At 61.1% G+C, this 16806-nt stretch overlaps 2 protein-coding genes across 2 annotated transcripts in view; one reads left to right on the forward strand and one right to left on the reverse strand.

Moving 5' to 3' along the window:
- PIMREG (PICALM interacting mitotic regulator) lies at positions 1-2619 on the forward strand. Its single transcript, XM_051991020.1, has 5 exons — positions 1-73; positions 730-1006; positions 1092-1381; positions 1491-1604; positions 2247-2619. The coding sequence occupies exons 2-5, from the start codon at positions 752-754 to the stop codon at positions 2386-2388; spliced, it is 801 nt and encodes a 266-aa protein (XP_051846980.1). The 5' UTR covers positions 1-73; positions 730-751; the 3' UTR covers positions 2389-2619.
- A 497-nt stretch (positions 2620-3116) lies between these two features.
- PITPNM3 (PITPNM family member 3) overlaps positions 3117-16806 on the reverse strand; it is an 85024-nt gene continuing 71334 nt past the window's right edge. The window contains exons 14-20 of the mRNA XM_051991489.1: positions 12584-12700; positions 10965-11081; positions 10157-10305; positions 9717-9866; positions 6917-7100; positions 6368-6496; positions 3117-6296 (exon numbers count right to left, since the gene is read on the reverse strand). Coding sequence (XP_051847449.1) covers positions 5988-6296; positions 6368-6496; positions 6917-7100; positions 9717-9866; positions 10157-10305; positions 10965-11081; positions 12584-12700 — 1155 coding nt within the window. The 3' untranslated portion in view covers positions 3117-5987. The remainder of the gene's footprint in view (positions 6297-6367; positions 6497-6916; positions 7101-9716; positions 9867-10156; positions 10306-10964; positions 11082-12583; positions 12701-16806) is intronic.

Raw genomic sequence — 16806 nt, forward strand, 5'->3', positions numbered from 1 at the left:
TGGGCCCCGCGGCCAGTTTGAACCTGGCGGGCTTAGGAATAGGACTTCGGGCCGGGGTGCGAGCACAAGGCAGGTAGGGGGTCCCGGGAGGGACCTGGGGCTAAGTGGAGGAACAGACCCGGTGCCCCGCGGGGAGCAGCATTGACTGGGGGGTCTGGACCCCTGAACCCCCACTAAGGAACCCTCCTTTCCCCAGCTGTCCTCACTCTCCAGGCCGCAGAGGGTCCTGACCCCCTCCCCCCATTAAGGACCCTCCACTGAGGACCTGCCCTTTCCCTTCCTTTCCTCCCCAAGCAGCAAGGGAACCACTGAGGACCCCCACTGAGGACCCGCCCTCCCCCCCTCATTCCCCATATGGCAGAGGGTCCTGACCCCCTCAACTAAGGGCCCTCCACTGAGGACCCGCCCTTTCCCCTCTTTTCCTCCCCAGACGCAGGGGACCCCCTGATCCCCCACTGAGGACCCGCCCTTTCCCCCCTGTCCTCAGTCCCCAGGCAGTAAGTAGCAAGATCCCCTCCTCCCCTCCCCCCCCACAAAGCCCTCCTTGTCTGTCCTCCCTGCCCACCCCCCACCCAGGGTCCTGCAGAATTGGGGGCCCTCTGGGGGTGGTCGCTGTCCCTGGGGACACGGGTGGGGGGTGGGGTGCAGCTTAGCCTGCCCCCCACTGCCCACAGCAGGCTCCCTGTGAAGTGCCCCCCAGGCTCATGGACCTGCCCTTCCTGCCCACAGGGAGGTCCAGGCCAAGGCAGGAATGACTTCGGTGTGGCAGGGGGTGGCCAGAGGCCGCAGGAGCCACCAGATGCTGACCGAGGAGGCCGGGAGCCCGAGCCCGGGCCGGAGGAAGCCGCAGTCCGGCTCGCTCTGTGCCCGCCTGAGCCGGCGCCTGCCCCTGGGAGTCCTCGATGCCAACTTTGGGGACGGGCCCTCCTGGGAGCCGCTGGAGAGCTCGGAGCGCGTGTGGGTGGCGGCCGGCTCTGCCCGCAGGGCCCTGGGATCCGTGGCTCAGGTACCAGGAGGAGGCAGCCCGGCTGACCCCGAGCCCTAAGCTACCTGCCTCCCGACTCTAACCTAAATGCCTGTGCCCGTTACAGAAAATCCAGAAGTCCTGCCAGGGCAGCGGCCGGAGGAGAGACCCGGGCCGCCCCCCCGCCGGGAGCCCCCACCCATCCAGGAGGAGGAGGAGCGCCCGGCCGTCGGTGGCTCCCTCGCCGAGCTCCGGGGCCCGGCGCCTCCCCGCCACCCCTCCCTCCCAGGGCTCGGGGCTGAGAAGGCTCTCCAAGTGGATCACCAAGGACCCCCTGCGGCCTCTGCGGAGGCGCTCCCAGCGGGCGGCTGCCCTCCTCAGCCCCTATGCTTCCCCGGCTCCTCTCTGCCCCACCAGGCAAGCCTGGCCCTCCCTCCCCGGGGCAGGACTGTGGTGGGCTGGGGGGTCTGGCCCCAGGGCTCTGTCAGGCCCCCCTGACCAGCCGGTTCACGTTTGCTCTGTCCAGAGGCGGATGCCAGGAGGAGGAAGAGGAGGAGGAGATGGAGTCTGTGGCCGCGGGCATCGAGCAGCTGAAGCAGCTGTCTGAGGCCTTCGACGAGGCCATCGCCACCGACGAGAGGTGAGGGGGGCTGGGAGCGGAGGAGGCCCCGAGCCCCCTGCCTTGCGGCACGCCCCCTCCCCAAAAGCCGTTCCCTCGTCCATACGCTGTCGGTGCCCTCAGTCAGGGCAGGAGTGCTGGGCACGGGGCCCCCTCCCCGTGCTGGAGTCAGGGTCCCCAAGGACTCTGCCAGTGCTCCCCCACCTGCATCCAGCCTTGGACCAGAGAGGATGGGGCCGGGTTGGGGTCCTGCCCCTCAATTTCCCCGGCATGGACGGTAACCAAGCCCCCTCCTCCCTCTCCCGTCTCTTGTCTTAGTGACTTGACTGTTGCTCTCATTCAACCCTGAAGAGGGGGCGTGGGCATGGCAGGTAAAGGCTCGGGGGGCGGCTCCTGGCCAGTGCGGGGGGGGGGGGGATGGTCTTGAAGGGCCCCAAGGGGCTGCATCTGACCTCAGAGAAGCTAGAGCAGCCCCTGGCTGTGGCCCCCTCCCCTGACTAACCCAGCATGAGCAGCCCCTTCCCAGAGGGCTCATGGCCCCACGCTTCACCTCTCTGTCCCCCTCCTCCCCCACTGGGGGTCTTCTGGGGTCCGGCTCAGACGAGAATATCTGTGGGAAACAGTGGGGGGGCCGCGGCCTGACACCCCTTGGGTCCCCCACAGGAAGCAAGCAGTAGCTCATTACCACCTGCTCATGGCCCACAACCTGAGGGCCATGCGCCAGTCGGAGCGGCGCCCCTGGGCATCTGGACGGAGGCGTGTCAGGGGACTGGCAGGCTGTGCGACCCCCTACGGCGCAGAGTGACCGGACGCCCACGGGGCGTCTCCAGCTTGGATGCTCCCGATTGGACTGAAGCTTCGGGACCACGGTCTGGGAGGCGTTACCGCCAGGCGGGTGTGGGGGTGCCCAGACCGCCATCTTCTCTGTGCTCAGGAAGGCTTCCTTCCCACCCACTCGACCCGCTGACTCAGGTCTGGCAGACCCCATCCCTCGCCACTACGGGGCCCCTCCCCATAATAAATGCTGTTACTTGTGTCCTGCGGCGAGGTCTTTGGTCCACGGTGGGCGGGAGGGGAGAGACGGAGCCTGTCTGGCCCAGGGACAGCCCAGGAAGGCCCCCGACCCCCATGGGTGTGAGATGGGGCCCAGCCTGGCCCTTTGTGAGCAGGACTGAGCAACCAGGCCCGGGTGTGTGAAAGCAGGGGCGCCCAGCCCGGCCTTGGGCCTTTGTGAGCAGGGCCGGGCTCCCAAGACTCGGCCAGGCCCGGGTGTGTGAAAGCAGGGGCGCCCAGCCCTGGACGGCCTCGCGGGGGCCCCGCCTGGCCTTGGGCCTTTGTGAGCAGGGCCGGGCTCCCAAGACTCGGCCAGGCCCGGGTGTGTGAAAGCAGGGGCGCCCGGCCCGGCCTTGGGCCTTTGTGAGCAGGGCCGGGCTCCCAAGACTCGGCCAGGCCCGGGTGTGTGAAAGCAGGGGCGCCCAGCCCTGGACGGCCTCGCGGGGGCCCGGCCCGGTCCAAGGAGCACCAACCAGCGTCTTTAAAGGCAAGGCAGGTTTTATTTGTGACAGCACTGGAGAGGCAGAGCCCGGCTCGGACAAAACGCAGACCCTTGGCGCCGATCGGACGCCTCATTCGGGATTGTACACGTCTGGACCCGCTTTGTACAAAGAGGCAGAAGAAGCAACCTCGGTCACCACATAACCACGGACGACACTGGAAACGACACGGACTTAATGGAGACCGTCACGAGAGCCAAGAAAAAGGCCATCATTCCAGAGACGCTGTTGAAGGGGGGTCCCTGGTGAGGGGCCCAACCACCTTCCTCTGTCCCCGTGTCCTCCCCAGAAGCCAGGGGAAGAGTCTCAAGTGCCCCTCCTCTCACCCAACGGGACCTACAGAAGTCCAGGTTTCAGAAAAAGGGCCGGGAAGGTCAAAGGGCAGGGCCCACAGAGTCTGAGGGGAAAAGGGTCTCAGGGTGGAGCTCCCCTCACCTGGGAGAGAGGAAAAGGAAATGCAGGAAAGCAATTAATGCAGGCCTTGGGCAGCCCACCCTGACGCGCAGGCCCTCAGGCATCTCTGGGCCTGAGGACGAGGGTCCCATCTCCTTCCGTGCAGCCCCCTAAGTCTCGGCCAAGTCTGCGCCCTTTGGGAGCAGCTTCCTGCGCGCTTGTGCCCCCAGCCCAGACCCACCGTGGTGCTGGCCGTCGGGAGAGACAAGCAAGAGCCTTCCTGGGGGCAGAAGTGGAGAGTGGACGGAGGGCAGCAGGAAAGCCAGAGAAAGCCCCGGCGCTCCCAGCTCACAAGCACAGGCAAACCCCAAGTGGGAGGCCGGGGGACTAGGGCTGCAGCGCTGGGCTGGGGGAGGGGGGCAGCGCCGGCCCCCAGGGGGTCACCAGGCTCAGCCCTCACCCTCTACATTTCCTCCAGCTTCACGGGAAGAGCACAGACTGACCAGTCGGACAATGTGTGGGGAGCCATGTGGGTGTGGGCATCTGGGCAGCCCCCTATCACACAAGGAGCTACCTGGGCAGCTTAGCACCCAGCACCCTCCCTGGACACCTCCAGAACATGGAGGGCGCTCGGCACCCCAAACTCCTGCCCCAAGTCCAGCCCTGCTCAGAGAGGCGGGGTGGCAGACCCCCAAGGCCTCTCCCCAGCTCCCGTGGCACTGATGCCCCAAGGAGAAGTAGAGGAGGGGCCTTGAGAAGGAGCCCTGATCTGGGGCCGCACCCACAAGGGAGGGCAAGGGCGCCACCCAATGAACCCAGGGCCTTGCCCCTGCCAGGGCTTAGCTCCCCTGCTGAGCCACAGCCAGACAGCTGGGCAGAGACTGCGGCCTCCTTTTCCCCCTTCCCGGGCCGGGGCTCCCAGAGGCTGAGCCACAAGAGCCGGGGGCCTCGGCGGGGAGGGCAGCCGCCTGTGGGCAGCAGGAAGCACTTAATGGGAGGTTGGTTGACTGGCTGACTGCCGCTCAACAGCTGGAGTCCGGGGCCAGGGGAACTCGGCTGGAGCCGTCTGCTCCCCAGTGGGCAGAGGTAGACATGGGCAAGAGTCGCGCTCACCAGACGGAGACCAAAGGGCCTGGAGGCCAAAGGGGCCGTCCCCACCCTCCGGGGTCGCTTCCCTGGCAGGGAGGCACTGGCGTGGCTCCGGATCCCAAATGCCTAAGGAAAAGGCCCAGACTCAGGCTGAGTGGGCAGCTACAGCCGGACATCAGCCAGGGGCCAAGGCCAGTAGTGGAGCTAGGAGCAGATTGGCTCAGGGGCGTGGTGTGGGAGGGTGGTGTGTGGGGGCGGGCACGGTACATGAGGGGGCACCTGCATGGGGGCGGGCACGGTACATGAGGACATGGAGCAAGAAGTGGCCCAGCTCACCTTCCAAAGGGAGCCTGGCCCGGCGCTGTCTAGAAGCCCGGGCACCCTCCACCCTCGGCGGCCTTTTTCACCCCTCCCTCTGTCCTAAGCTTCCTCACTGACCAACAGCCCTGGGCGAGCATTCGGGAAAGGGGCATGTCTGAGCCTTGGCAGGTCAGGAAGGGGGCGTCGGGACGAGGGAACCCTACTCGGAACTGGAGGGTCGGTCCCCAGAGGGGTAGGGCCAGGCAGGGATCCCGCAGATTTCTGGGTCCGATGCCTGCTTTACATGGGAGGGAACGGAGGCCCCTCGAGGGAAGGGCTCGGCGTGGTCACTGGGACGGAGCCGGGGCTAGTCCTGTAGAGGAAGCCCACGGGACGCTGGGTGGGCCTCAGAGCTCGAGCCCCCAAGAGGGACAGCACCGTCAGCGGCAGAAGGCGGCAAAGGCTGCCGCCACCGTTCTGAGAAGGCCCTGCAGACAGCGCTGGGGGGCTCCGCAACCTGAGACCCCCGGGGGCGGGCCAAGGGCGGTGGTGGCTGCAGCCCTGGAAAAGCAGACCCTGCTGGGCATTGGAAACAGGCGGGCCTGGGCGGGGGTTCTCCCCAGCACCTCAGCACCCAGGCCGGGGCCCCCAGCCCCAGGCCTTTCCAGGAAAAGACCCCAAGCCTAGACGGACGATAGACAAGCAGCACCCCAAAGTGGGCGAATGAGGACAGCTCTTGGACCAAAACCGGCGCGGCCCTTCCCAGGCCCACTCACCTCCAGCCCCCGAAACCGCCCAGGGCCTAGGGGGAGCCCCAGTCCTGGCCATCCCTTGTTCTGTCCCCAGGGCAGGGCTTCACACCCTCACAAATGCACCTCAAGTGTCACAGGACACACTGCGGGGCTTGGGGCACAGCTACTCCGGGGGCATTTCTGGACAGACACAGGGAGGGGAACAAAGAAGAGCTCCTTGTGTTTGGGAGAAGGCAGACTGACCCCTGACCCAGCCCCTCCGCCTCCAGGCAGGCCTCCCGCTCGGGAAGGCGGCCCCAGACTATGGCTCCCTGACTTTAGGGCACCGACTCAAACTTGGGGGGGCCCCCCCGTGCCCAGCCCACCGGCGGGAGGTGCCGCTCGTGGTCCTTGTCCGACTCCGGCTGGCTCTGGGCCCGCTCGGGCTTCGGGGTGGACACCGGCGGGTCGGGCTGCTGGACGGACATCGTCCGGCGCAGATGGTTCCTCTTCCTCAGGAACTCGGGCTGGGAGTGGAGGCCGAAGCTGCCTTTGCGCAAGATCACCCGCGAGTTGTTCTTCTTGGGCCGGGCCCGGTGGCTGGACTCCAGCAAGGCCAGGTGGGCCGCGTAGCCCTCACTGAGGAACTGGGGGAACGAGGGAGGGTCAGAGAGGACCCCGGCCTAGCCGGCCGCCCCACCTCGGACCCTCGCGGTACCTGGCACTGGTGCTGGTACTTCTTGGCGGGACGGCCCACGATGAAGATCTGGGAGGGCGGCAGGCCCAGGGCGCTGTAGACTGAGATGTCCTTCATGGAGCCGTAGGCCGCGCTGACCTTGATGAAACACTGAAAAGCAGGCAGGGCCCACGGGAGAGGCTGAGCCCGGCAGGGCCCCCCGAGCGGCTGCAGAGCCCCCTCACCCACCCTGACCCAGCCGCTGCGGGGAGGCGGAGACTGGTCAGCTTGGCTCTGGGCTCCTCTAGGTCACGCAGGCTAGGACAGGAGACAGCAGCCGGGCTGCTCCCCTCGAGTCTTTGCCGAGGCCATCGCCCGTGCTGGCATCTGGCCCTTCCTCAGGGACCCCCTGAAACCCCCAGCTTCTCTCAGACTCGGCTCTATTGCGGCCGCCTTCAGGAAGCCAGTGACAGGGCTGAGTGTGGTCTAGTGTGGCCCAGTCCAGCCCTGGCCCTCCCCCACGCTCTGCTCTGCCCACTCCTGCCCTGCCCATGCCAGCTCTGCCCAGTCCCGCCCCTGCCCCGCACCCACCTCCTGTACAAGGTTCCGCAGAAAGATGGCCTTCTGCCTCAGGGGGTCGTGCACCAGTCCATCAGAAAAGAAAATCATGCCTTGGGGGAAGTTGTGCTGGGCCAGCCAGGACACGACCCGCTGTTTCTGCAGGTCTGGCCGCCCTGTGATGTAGAGGATCAGATAGCCCAGGTCCTGCCAGTGCCTGCAGGGGGCAGGATACAAAACACCCCCCAAACCATCAGGGTTTCTCTGTACGTCTGACAAATCCCAAGAGACGACGGCCAGGTCCTAAAAGTCAGGACAACGCAAACTATCTGGGAGGCCGCCTGCCGAGACCAGCTCTAAATGAAGGCGGGACTAAGTGAACGGCATCCCTCTCCCACAAGTCAAATCCATGGAGAAACTGTCGATCCTTGTGGATAGGGTGAACCAAGAGCATAAATCACCCCGCTAATTCAATTTACTAAATAAATCCCAATAAAACTAATAAAGCGTTGCTTAGAGAGCCAGGGAAAATGGTACAAAGTGTATCTGGGAGAATAAAGTCTTAAGGATGCCTAGGGAATTCAAGGGGGGAATGGGAAGGCCCCGAAGGAATTGCGAGGCCAGCCGGACCTGACCTCAAACTGTATTACCAAGTGTTCCTTATCAAAGCAACCTGGTGCTACCTAAGAACCGGAGGGGATCCATGGTGGAGACTGGGTACCCAGGACACAGGAGGAAATAATCCCGGGTCCAAGCTTTGGAGAGAACTCCCTGTGAACAACTGCTGGGAAAACCGAAGGGCAGCTGGACAGAAACTAAGTAAAGACCAGCATCTTGCACTGTATGCCAAGATAAAAGCTGCAAAATCTCGACATAAAGGGGGAATGTCATAAGTAAACTGAGGGAACATGGAAGTTTTCCTGTCAGATCTATGGAGAAGGGAAGGATTTATGACCTAACAATAGAGAGGTACATAGAATGTGAATGAAAATGTTTTTACACAAACAAAACCATGGAAGTCGAAATTAGAAGAAAACTAGGAAACTGAGGGGGGGAGGGTGGTTAGGGGGAAGAATTCTAAGCAAGTTTTTTTCTGATGAAAATATATTTTCTCCAATATATAGAGAACTGAGTCAAATTTGTAGAAAAAACAAGAGAGCCATTTCCTAATTGATAACGGCCAAAGGATATGAATAGTTATTAGAAGACGAAATTAAATTTTCTAAAAAGAAAAAACTTCTAAATCACTAATAATCAGAGAAATGTACATTGTAACTAGTTTTCTACATCACATTATCAGAATGGCTAAAATGACAGAAAAGGAAAATGATAAATGCTGGGGGAGATGTGGAAAAGTGGGGACACTAATGCACTGCCAGTGGAATCATGAGCTGGTCTGGTTTTGGAGAACAATTTGGAACTACGCCCAAAGGGCTATAAAACAGTGAGCCCGCAAAACCACTACCATTGAAAGGAAGCCCCCGGGAAGCAGGCCACCTCACCTGATCTAAGGATCTCAATCAAAGAAAAGGGAAAAGACTTTAGGGTTAGGGTTATTTGTATGGAAATATTTATAGCAACTCTCTTTGTGCAGCAAAGGGCAAGCCCATCCTTGAAGAATGCTGGAGCAAGTTACATGCATAATCGGCACAGAATTCTACTGAGCTAGAAGAAATGACAAGCAGGATGTTTTCAGAAAAATCAGACAAGTCTAACTTGAAGTGAAGGAAGTGAAATTAGCAGGATCAGGAGCACATTTTATACTGTAATAGCAACATATTTTATACTGTAATAGCAACACTGTAACAAAGATCAACTGGGAAAGACTTTGCTATTCTGAGTGATACAATTATAAAAGGCAAATGCAAAGGATCCATGATGAAAAATGCTATCCGTCCCTGGAAAGATCTGGTGGACTCATTTTTTTTCTTTTATTTTTTCTTTGTTTTTGTTTTCACAACACAGTTAATATGAAAACTTGGGTGATGAATATTGTATTTCTAGCTTCCTCAATGGATGGGGGAAGGTGAGGGAGGGAAGGGAATTTGGAATGGAAATTTAAAATGAAAAAACTTCCCCCCAAATTAGCCTACTTCCTCGATTTTCCAGTCTCCGTACACATTACATTTCCTTCCTCCTCACCCCATATGCACAAGTCTTCTACCCAGTGGCCCTGGCCTCCAAACACGAACCAACATCTCTTGGCTCCAGGCTGGGCAGTCATTCTCCCTGGCCATCCCCCAGGCCCGAAATGTTCTCCCTTCTCACTCTGTTCACTGACCTCCCGACCTTCATTTAAATCCCAACTAAAATCTCGCCTATCACAGGAAGCTTTTCCCAGTCCACCTTAATGCCAATGCCGTCCCCCACTAATTATATCCTTTCTAGTGTGACTTCATTTGTACATTTAGTTGCATTTTGTCTTCCCCATTAGATGATAAGCTGCTTGAGGGAGGAACTTTTTTTTGCCTTTCTTTATATCCCCATTGCTTAGCACATAGTAGGTGCTTAATAAATGCTTGTTGACTGACTGATGGGGAGCATATGCTTGGTGTGAAAAGCTCTTTCTCATTTATTATCCTCACAGTATCCCAGGGAGTCAAGGCTTGTTCCCCCATTGGACAAAGAAGCAAACTGAGGCCCAGAAGGCGAAGGCCATAAGCAGTATTGGAAGCCATGGCCCCAGATTCCCACATGGGCTAAACAAGAGGAGCCTGGGAAGGCAGAAACCAGTTTTAGTGCTGGCTTGTCCTGCAGGCGGGTGTTTACCCAAACATCCCCCCCACCAGAGCCTGCGACGTGGGGACTGGGAGAGGGGGTGACTGTTCCTCACCGGACAACGTCCACAGCTCCCGCCCTGACCTTGGGGTCACTGCCCATGATGGAGACGCTGGCCGCAAAAGAGCCATCGATGCTGAACACGACACACTCCATGCCCCGGGGGAGGACCGTCAAGTAGCTCATCGCCGTGGTCTGGTCCCCTCTGGAAGGCACAAGGGGGCCTTGACTGGAGGGGCTCTGGAATCCTTTCCCCTTTCCCAGAAGGCTGCGCTGGGGGAGATCTCATGGGTCCCTCCGTTCCCTTCTGCCTGCCAGCAGTGCCTTGGGATGACTGGGCTCTGCCAGGATCATCCCACCCAGGACTTTCTGGGGAAAGGGAGAGAAGTCAGCTTCTCCTAAACTCCTGGGGGGTTGGGATGAATGTGCCGAGTCCCAGGACACGGGACGGGACAGCTGGGGCGTGGAAGGAAGCCCATAGGAAGCAAGCCTTACCTGACCACCATCTTGATGGGATAGACCCCGACCCCCAGCCGCTTGGGCTTGGGCACACCGTAAGTAATGCGTCCACTGCTGTTGGTGATCTCTGTGTCCAAGTAGTGCCAGCGGCCTGAGGACGGCTCCGCCATGACAAAAATGTCCACCTGCAGGGGCACAGGAGTGCCAGCTGAGCCTCCCCACAGGGACCCGGGCACCCAAGCTTTGTCCCGGGCCCAGGGCACCCTACCTACAGCTTGTCTAAGGACTGGCTTCTGTAACTCCCTGGAGGCGAGAGGGAATGGGTGGCTGTGCCCAGGCCTGGCAACCCTGAAGAGGCAGGAGCTCCTGACAGCCAGAGTGGCTTTTGGCACTGAAAACAAAGGCCTGTGGGCCTGGCCTCTGCTGTGCAGCTCAACTGATAGCCAGTTTCCCTGGGTCACAGTTTCCTCCTTTGGGAGATGAGGAAGTTGGACTCCATAAGCCCTGGGATCCCCACACGGGGCAGGGGGAGGGCTCCGGGGCCCCGGGACTTCCCAGAGATCCAAGAGGCCAGGCCGAACTATCAAACTGAGACAAACCCCCTTGAAAAGATCAGTGTCATTTTGCAAATCGGAAAAGCTGCCTTCCCTCACTCCTTTGAAGAAGTCTGGGTTTGCGGGGGCAGAATATCGCACACGATGTCGGACTTTTCAATGTTCTGGGGGGGGACAAAAGAGCGAGGACCCCGAGAGCAGTACCCAGGGCTTCCTTCTGCCCTCATCCAAGCTCTCCAGGCAGCACAGTCTGGGTCCCGGGAGGCAGAGAAGCACCCAGAACTTTCTACCTTTTCTCCCGTGAGGGCCACCATGTCAAGGGGTCCGTACATGAAGCGTCCCACTAGGACCTGCGGACCATCTTCTGCAGCAATCACATCATTGGCGCGGTGATTAGCGGTCACATTCTGGAAGGACGAGGAGATTGGCTCAGCCTGTCCACGTACAGTGTGAACAGCTTTACACCCAGGGTGTGGAACTAAGAAGGGGCAAAGCCAACGTTTTGCTGTGGAAATTTCCGTCAGAAGACGGCTCTGGGGCCTTCTAGGCTGGCCCAAGGCCTGTTCACTTTGTTCCCTTCAAGCACCTAACACTGCCCCCCCTCCCCTCCCAGATACTTTCTGGTATGATCGTATTCACATCATTGCTATTGAAAAAGGGGGAGTCGGTCAACTTCCCCAGGACTCCCCGGTCAAGCACCCCTTCAGCTTCCCACACCAAGCCCCCTTCTCTCCCCCTCCTCCCCCTCAGACTGTACGTTCCTGAGGACAGGGCCCACCTTTGCTTTTGCCCGCTTAGTGACAGCTCTCAGCCCAGTGCTTGGCAGACAGCAAGTGTTTAGTAAATGTTGGTTTGTTGTTCCCCCTTCCCGGCAGGGGCTTCCACGAGCTAACCCCAAGGACCCCTTCAGCACCCCAGTCTTCCCCGGGATCGGGCACCCTTGGTCCAAATGCCCACACAGAAGGGGCAGTGCCCACGAGGACCCTTTCCTCAGGCTGCCCACAAGCTCTCTCCTGATACCCACATCCAGCTTAGGGAGGAGCTGAGGGGGCGGAGCCTGACAGTCCCCTTGGCCCATTCAGGACGGGCAACGCACTCGTCCCCCTGACTCCACAGTCCTCAGGGTCCCCCTGAGAAGGGGAAATGGAGACCCCCGTGCTCTCAGAAGTGGCTGGTCAGCCCTCGGGGAGGGTCTGAGTTTCTGTGCAGGGGGCATCTTGGCGCACCACTGACCAGGCATATCGGCCTGCAGAGGCGGCTGGCTCGGGGGACACCGGACATTCACTGCCCAGAGGGTCACCGACAAGGCAAAAAGCACCCCCTCCCCAGGGCTGCCTGGCCAAGACCCGCTCCCCAACATGGGTCAGACTGGGAGGTTCCTCGGGGTGGGGCCCGAGTCTGCCACTCCTTCTCCTGTGGCTGGGTGGGGGTGAGGGTCACAGGAGACTTCCAGGAGGACCTGTCCCTGTGTCTGGGAGGAGCCGGGTCCCTGGGGCCCACTCCCACTCTCCAGCCTGGGAGATCCCGAGGGGGACACCTAATATTCCTGAACAGCCTGCTTTCCGGGGACCAGCCCTGATCTCCCCAAGGCCAGATTCCCCCTTCCCATCCTGAGGCCAGGACAGGGGACGCTGGGACAGGACAGGCCGGGACAGGACAGGCCGGGACAGGACAGGCCGGGACAGGGGAGGCTGGGACAGGACAGGCCGGGACAGGGGAGGCCGGGACAGGGGAGGCCGGGACAGGAGAGGCCAGGACAGGACAGGCTGGGACAGGGGAGGCCGGGACAGGACAGGCTGGGACAGGAGAGGCCAGGACAGGACAGGCTGGGACAGGGCAAGCCAGGACAGGGGAGGCTGGGACAGAGAGGGCCGGGGGCGGCCTCCCAGGGGCTCTGAGCCTCACCTACCCTCAGTTTGACCTGGGTCCGCTTGCGAAGCCATTTTTCTCTGGGGTTGGATGGGCTGAGCGTGGAGGGGTCAAGGCCGTGGCTCTCCTTTACAGCCCCACTGTCATAGCGCATGACCTACAGCGACACAGCAGACATGCCCCCATCAGGGCCTCTCCGGGGACAGAGAGACGCGGCACCGAACAGTGGGAAAGCTTGGCCAGAGACAGTCTAAGTTATCTTAGAGCCAAGAAAGGAGCTGTGGGCCCCTGGAGGTGAGAATGGGGGGTGGGGAGTGCAGAGAGGAAAGGGGCACCTGGAGGGACGTGCTGAAGCCACGTGGTCAGGACCAAAACAGGCACTTAGTGACTACTGTGTTCTAGGCGGAGGGGGTGGGGGAGCGCTCAGGGAGAGCGCGGACAGCTCCCCAAGGGTTGGGATGGTTGGGGGAACCAGACACTTAGTAAGTAACTACTGTGTGCCGGGCGGGGGTTGGGGGAGAGCATCGACAGCTCCCCCAGGGTTCTGTCCCTTGGGGAGACCGCAAGGACAGACACAGAGCTACAAAGTAAAGGAAAGGAATACAATGTAGGCAGAAGGGGGAGGGAGGGGCAAAGGGAGCTGTCTGACAGAGGAGGAAGCCGGGAAGTCAGCACAGTCGCACAGGCAGAAAGAAGCCCACTGAGGACCTGCCCCCGGGGCTCTTCTCATGGCACTCGCAAGTCCTCGGATCGGGATCCTCCCAAAGCACAAGTCTCCAATATCACCTCCTTACTCAGTCACTTGCTGGGGCTCCCTACTGCTTCCAGCATGATATGCCCTGTCCTCTGGCATTCAAAGTCTACATACCGGGACTTCCTCCCCGCCCCAGCCTCAGTGACCAATGACGTTGCTCCCCTCCCCCACTCCAGTCTCAGTGACTCATCCCGACTCCTCAGACTGGCCCCTGAGCTTGGAATTCCCGTCTGTCCCCTGATTTCTCCCAGAACCCTTTCCCAGCTCCCCCCTCCCCAATGCTCACCCCCCAGCATGCATCGTTCTCCAGCTACAGCTTGCCTGTACCCCCTGGCGACCCCCAAACATTTGCCTGAGCCAGAATCACCCCTTTTTCTCATCCTCCCAACTCGGCCCAGATGAGGAACGTGAATCTTGTGAGCTCCTGAGGGGGGTGCCTCCCGGGAGCTGGCCCTGCGGCCCGCCCCGCCACCCGTGGCCCCAGCCAGTGCCCGGAGTCCGGCTCCAGGATGCTGGAACCTCCTGCAGGGCCTGAGGGGCGCAAGGTGGGCGTCAGGATCCCGCCGCCAAGCCAGGGCCATCCCTAGAAGCTCTGAGCCGCCAAGCTCTTAGTCGCCCTGGATTCATTGGATCCCCACAAGAGCCCCGGGCAGTGGGGGTCCCCGGCCCCGGACCAATGAGCAGATGGAGTGGGAGGGGGCTGTTCAGTTCCTGGCTACCGGTGCCTTGGCAGGGCTTCCTGGGCCCGGTGCCCTCCGCGCAGCCCCTCCCTGAGTCCTCCCTGGGAGGCCCCAGGATCTCTGCCCCCCTGGCCCGGACAAGCTGGGCGAGTCAGGGGAAACGCGGGGGGGAATGGGTGCGCCAGCAAAGGGGCATCTGCCTCTTCCCTTCCCTGCAGAATGGGGCGCTGTCTCCAGAAGTCCCAGGGAGCCCGCCTCTCCGTGGGCTCGGGAAGGCTCGGGCCCCTCGGGAGCACTCGTTAAAGGGAAGAAAATGATCCCGTGAGCAAACCCCGTATCTGGGAGTTCCCACATCCACAAAGTCAAGGGACTCCCTCCGCAAATGGGGGCCAGGACCGGCCATCCCAAGGACACAGCCGCCAGGGCTCCCTCCGAGTCATCCTCGAGGGGAGGGAGCCACCAGAGCAAAGGGGTGAGGAGCCGGCCTGTGGAGGAGCGCCTCCGGGTCATTCTGTGCTGTGCCCTGGGTGGGGGGCTGCAGGAGCTTGTGGCCTCGGAGCCAGCTTCAAGGTCTCTGAGGTCTCTGAGCCCACGGAGGGGAAGGCCAGGCCTTCCAGCTGGGCCCCGCAGCCTCCAAGGCTCAATTCATGGTGGGGTTGGGTTTCTCAGGCCCCAGTGATGGGGCAGGGTCTCTCACAGCCCCCGGTGTTAAGGCAGGATCTCTCACGGCCCTCAGTGATAGGGCAGGGTCTCTCATAGCCCTCAATGGTGAGGCAGGGTCTCTCACAGCCCCCAGTGTTAAGGCAGGATCTCTCACGGCCCTCAATGGTGAGGCAGGATCTCTCAGGCCCCAGTGATGGGGCAGGGTCTCTCATAGCCCTCTGTGATGGGGCAGGGTCTCTCATAGCCCTCAATGGTGAGGCAGGATCTCTCACGGCCCTCAGTGATGGGGCAGGGTCTCTCATAGCCTCAGTGACGGGGCAGGGTCTCTCATAGCCCTCAATGGTGAGGCAGGATCTCTCACGGCCCTCAGTGATGGGGCAGGGTCTCTCATAGCCCTCAATGGTGAGGCAGGATCTCTCACGGCCCTCAGTGATGGGGCAGGGTCTCTCATAGCCCTCAGTGATGGGGCAGGGTCTCTCATAGCCCTCAATGGTGAGGCAGGATCTCTCACGGCCCTCAGTGATGGGGCAGGGTCTCTCATAGCCCTCAGTGATGGGGCAGGGTCTCTCATAGCCCTCAATGGTGAGGCAGGATCTCTCACGGCCCTCAGTGATGGGGCAGGGTCTCTCATAGCCCTCAGTGATGGGGCAGGGTCTCTCATAGCCCTCAATGGTGAGGCAGGGTCTCTCACAGCCCCTGGTGTTAAGGCAGGATCTCTCACATCCCTCAGTGATGGGGCAGGGTCTCTCACAAAGTGTATAGTAGCAAGAGTAGAACCAAACCCACAGGGTTTGCCCATTTTTGACATAAAAAGGAGAAACTCCAATTGCTTGGTGGGAGGTGAGAGGCAGAGAGGGGTGGGGGAGGCCCTCCTTCCCTCCAAGCCCCAGAGAGCCTGAGGCCCGGCCGGGACGTCCACTTTCAGGCTGGGAAGTCCTCATTCCCGGAGCCCTTTCTGAGGGAGGGGCTGATGGAGCCTGAGCCGGGCAGCCCCGTCCCCAAGCTCCTGTCCTCTGGGCACCAACGGAAATGGCCGGCCCTGGCAGAAGCCCCCACACTGGGCACTTTCCATCGCCACCGATGCCCACCAAACCTTCCTGCTCTCCAGTCCTCCTGCCAACGAGCCCTTCACGCCGTGTGGTCCCGTCGGCAGGTCCGCTGAGGTCCCCCAATTCTGCCGTCCCGAGGCTGCCGGGCCCCCCAAGGACTCCGGGCCCTCCCGTCTCCTTCCTCCTCTGGGGTGGTCTCGGCTTCGTTCCCTGACCGCTCCAAGCCCACCCTCACACTACACTCTGTCAGTCCTGGGCTTCCCCTGTCCGGAGGAGCGCCCCCAGTCCCCACCACATCCCACCAAAAGGCCTCTGGGTGGCTCTGGAAGGTCTGAGTCTAGATGCCCCCATAGATATTTCCTAACTGTGGTCCTGGCCAAGTGACCCTATTTGCCTCAGTTTCCTCATCTACAAAATGGGGATGATGACAGCACCTCCCTCCCAGGAGGAGGTGTTGTGAGGATCCAATGAGACAGCAGGGGCTGTATAAAATGGAGCAATCATCATCAATTATTCCTTAAATAACAGAAGACGGAAAGCGGTGACTTCTCCTGCCCCGAGAGCCAGCAGGGAGGACCCCGGGAGGCAGGAGGACCTCAGCGGTCCCTCCTTTCCCTTCCTCGGGCTCCTCGTCTATTAAGGAAGAGGCAGTCCTGCTCTAGCCACTTTCCCCATCATGCCCGAACCCACGAGAACAGTCCCCTAAGGGACCCAAGGACCCAACAGCAGGCTCGCCCCCCCCCCCCCCGCCAAAGAGCCCAGCCCTCAAACCGGGGACTCGGCCCAGAAACTCGGACCCCTGCCCAAGCTGCAAAGACCCAGGTGAGAATTCTTTTCAGCCCCAGAGAAGGGGGAGCTAGGAAGCCCCTCCTTGTCCAGTCAGCACACAAGCAACCGAGACTGAGAGGAGAGAGGAGACCCCAAAAGGTGAGCTCCGGCCCCCGGTCCTGGGACGAGGAGGAGGCCAGAAGGCCCTCTGCCCGGCCTGGCTGGCTCCAGGGCTGCACTCAGGGTGCCCCAAAGCAGGCTGATGATATAGAAACAGGACCAGAGGGACACAGGGAGCACTCCTCCCGGCCAGGACAGACAGAGGGACACAGGGAGCACTCCTCCCGGC

The sequence above is a fragment of the Antechinus flavipes genome, chromosome 3 (genome assembly GCF_016432865.1).
Source record: "Antechinus flavipes isolate AdamAnt ecotype Samford, QLD, Australia chromosome 3, AdamAnt_v2, whole genome shotgun sequence".
In the NCBI taxonomy this organism is placed as follows: Eukaryota; Metazoa; Chordata; class Mammalia; order Dasyuromorphia; family Dasyuridae; genus Antechinus; species Antechinus flavipes.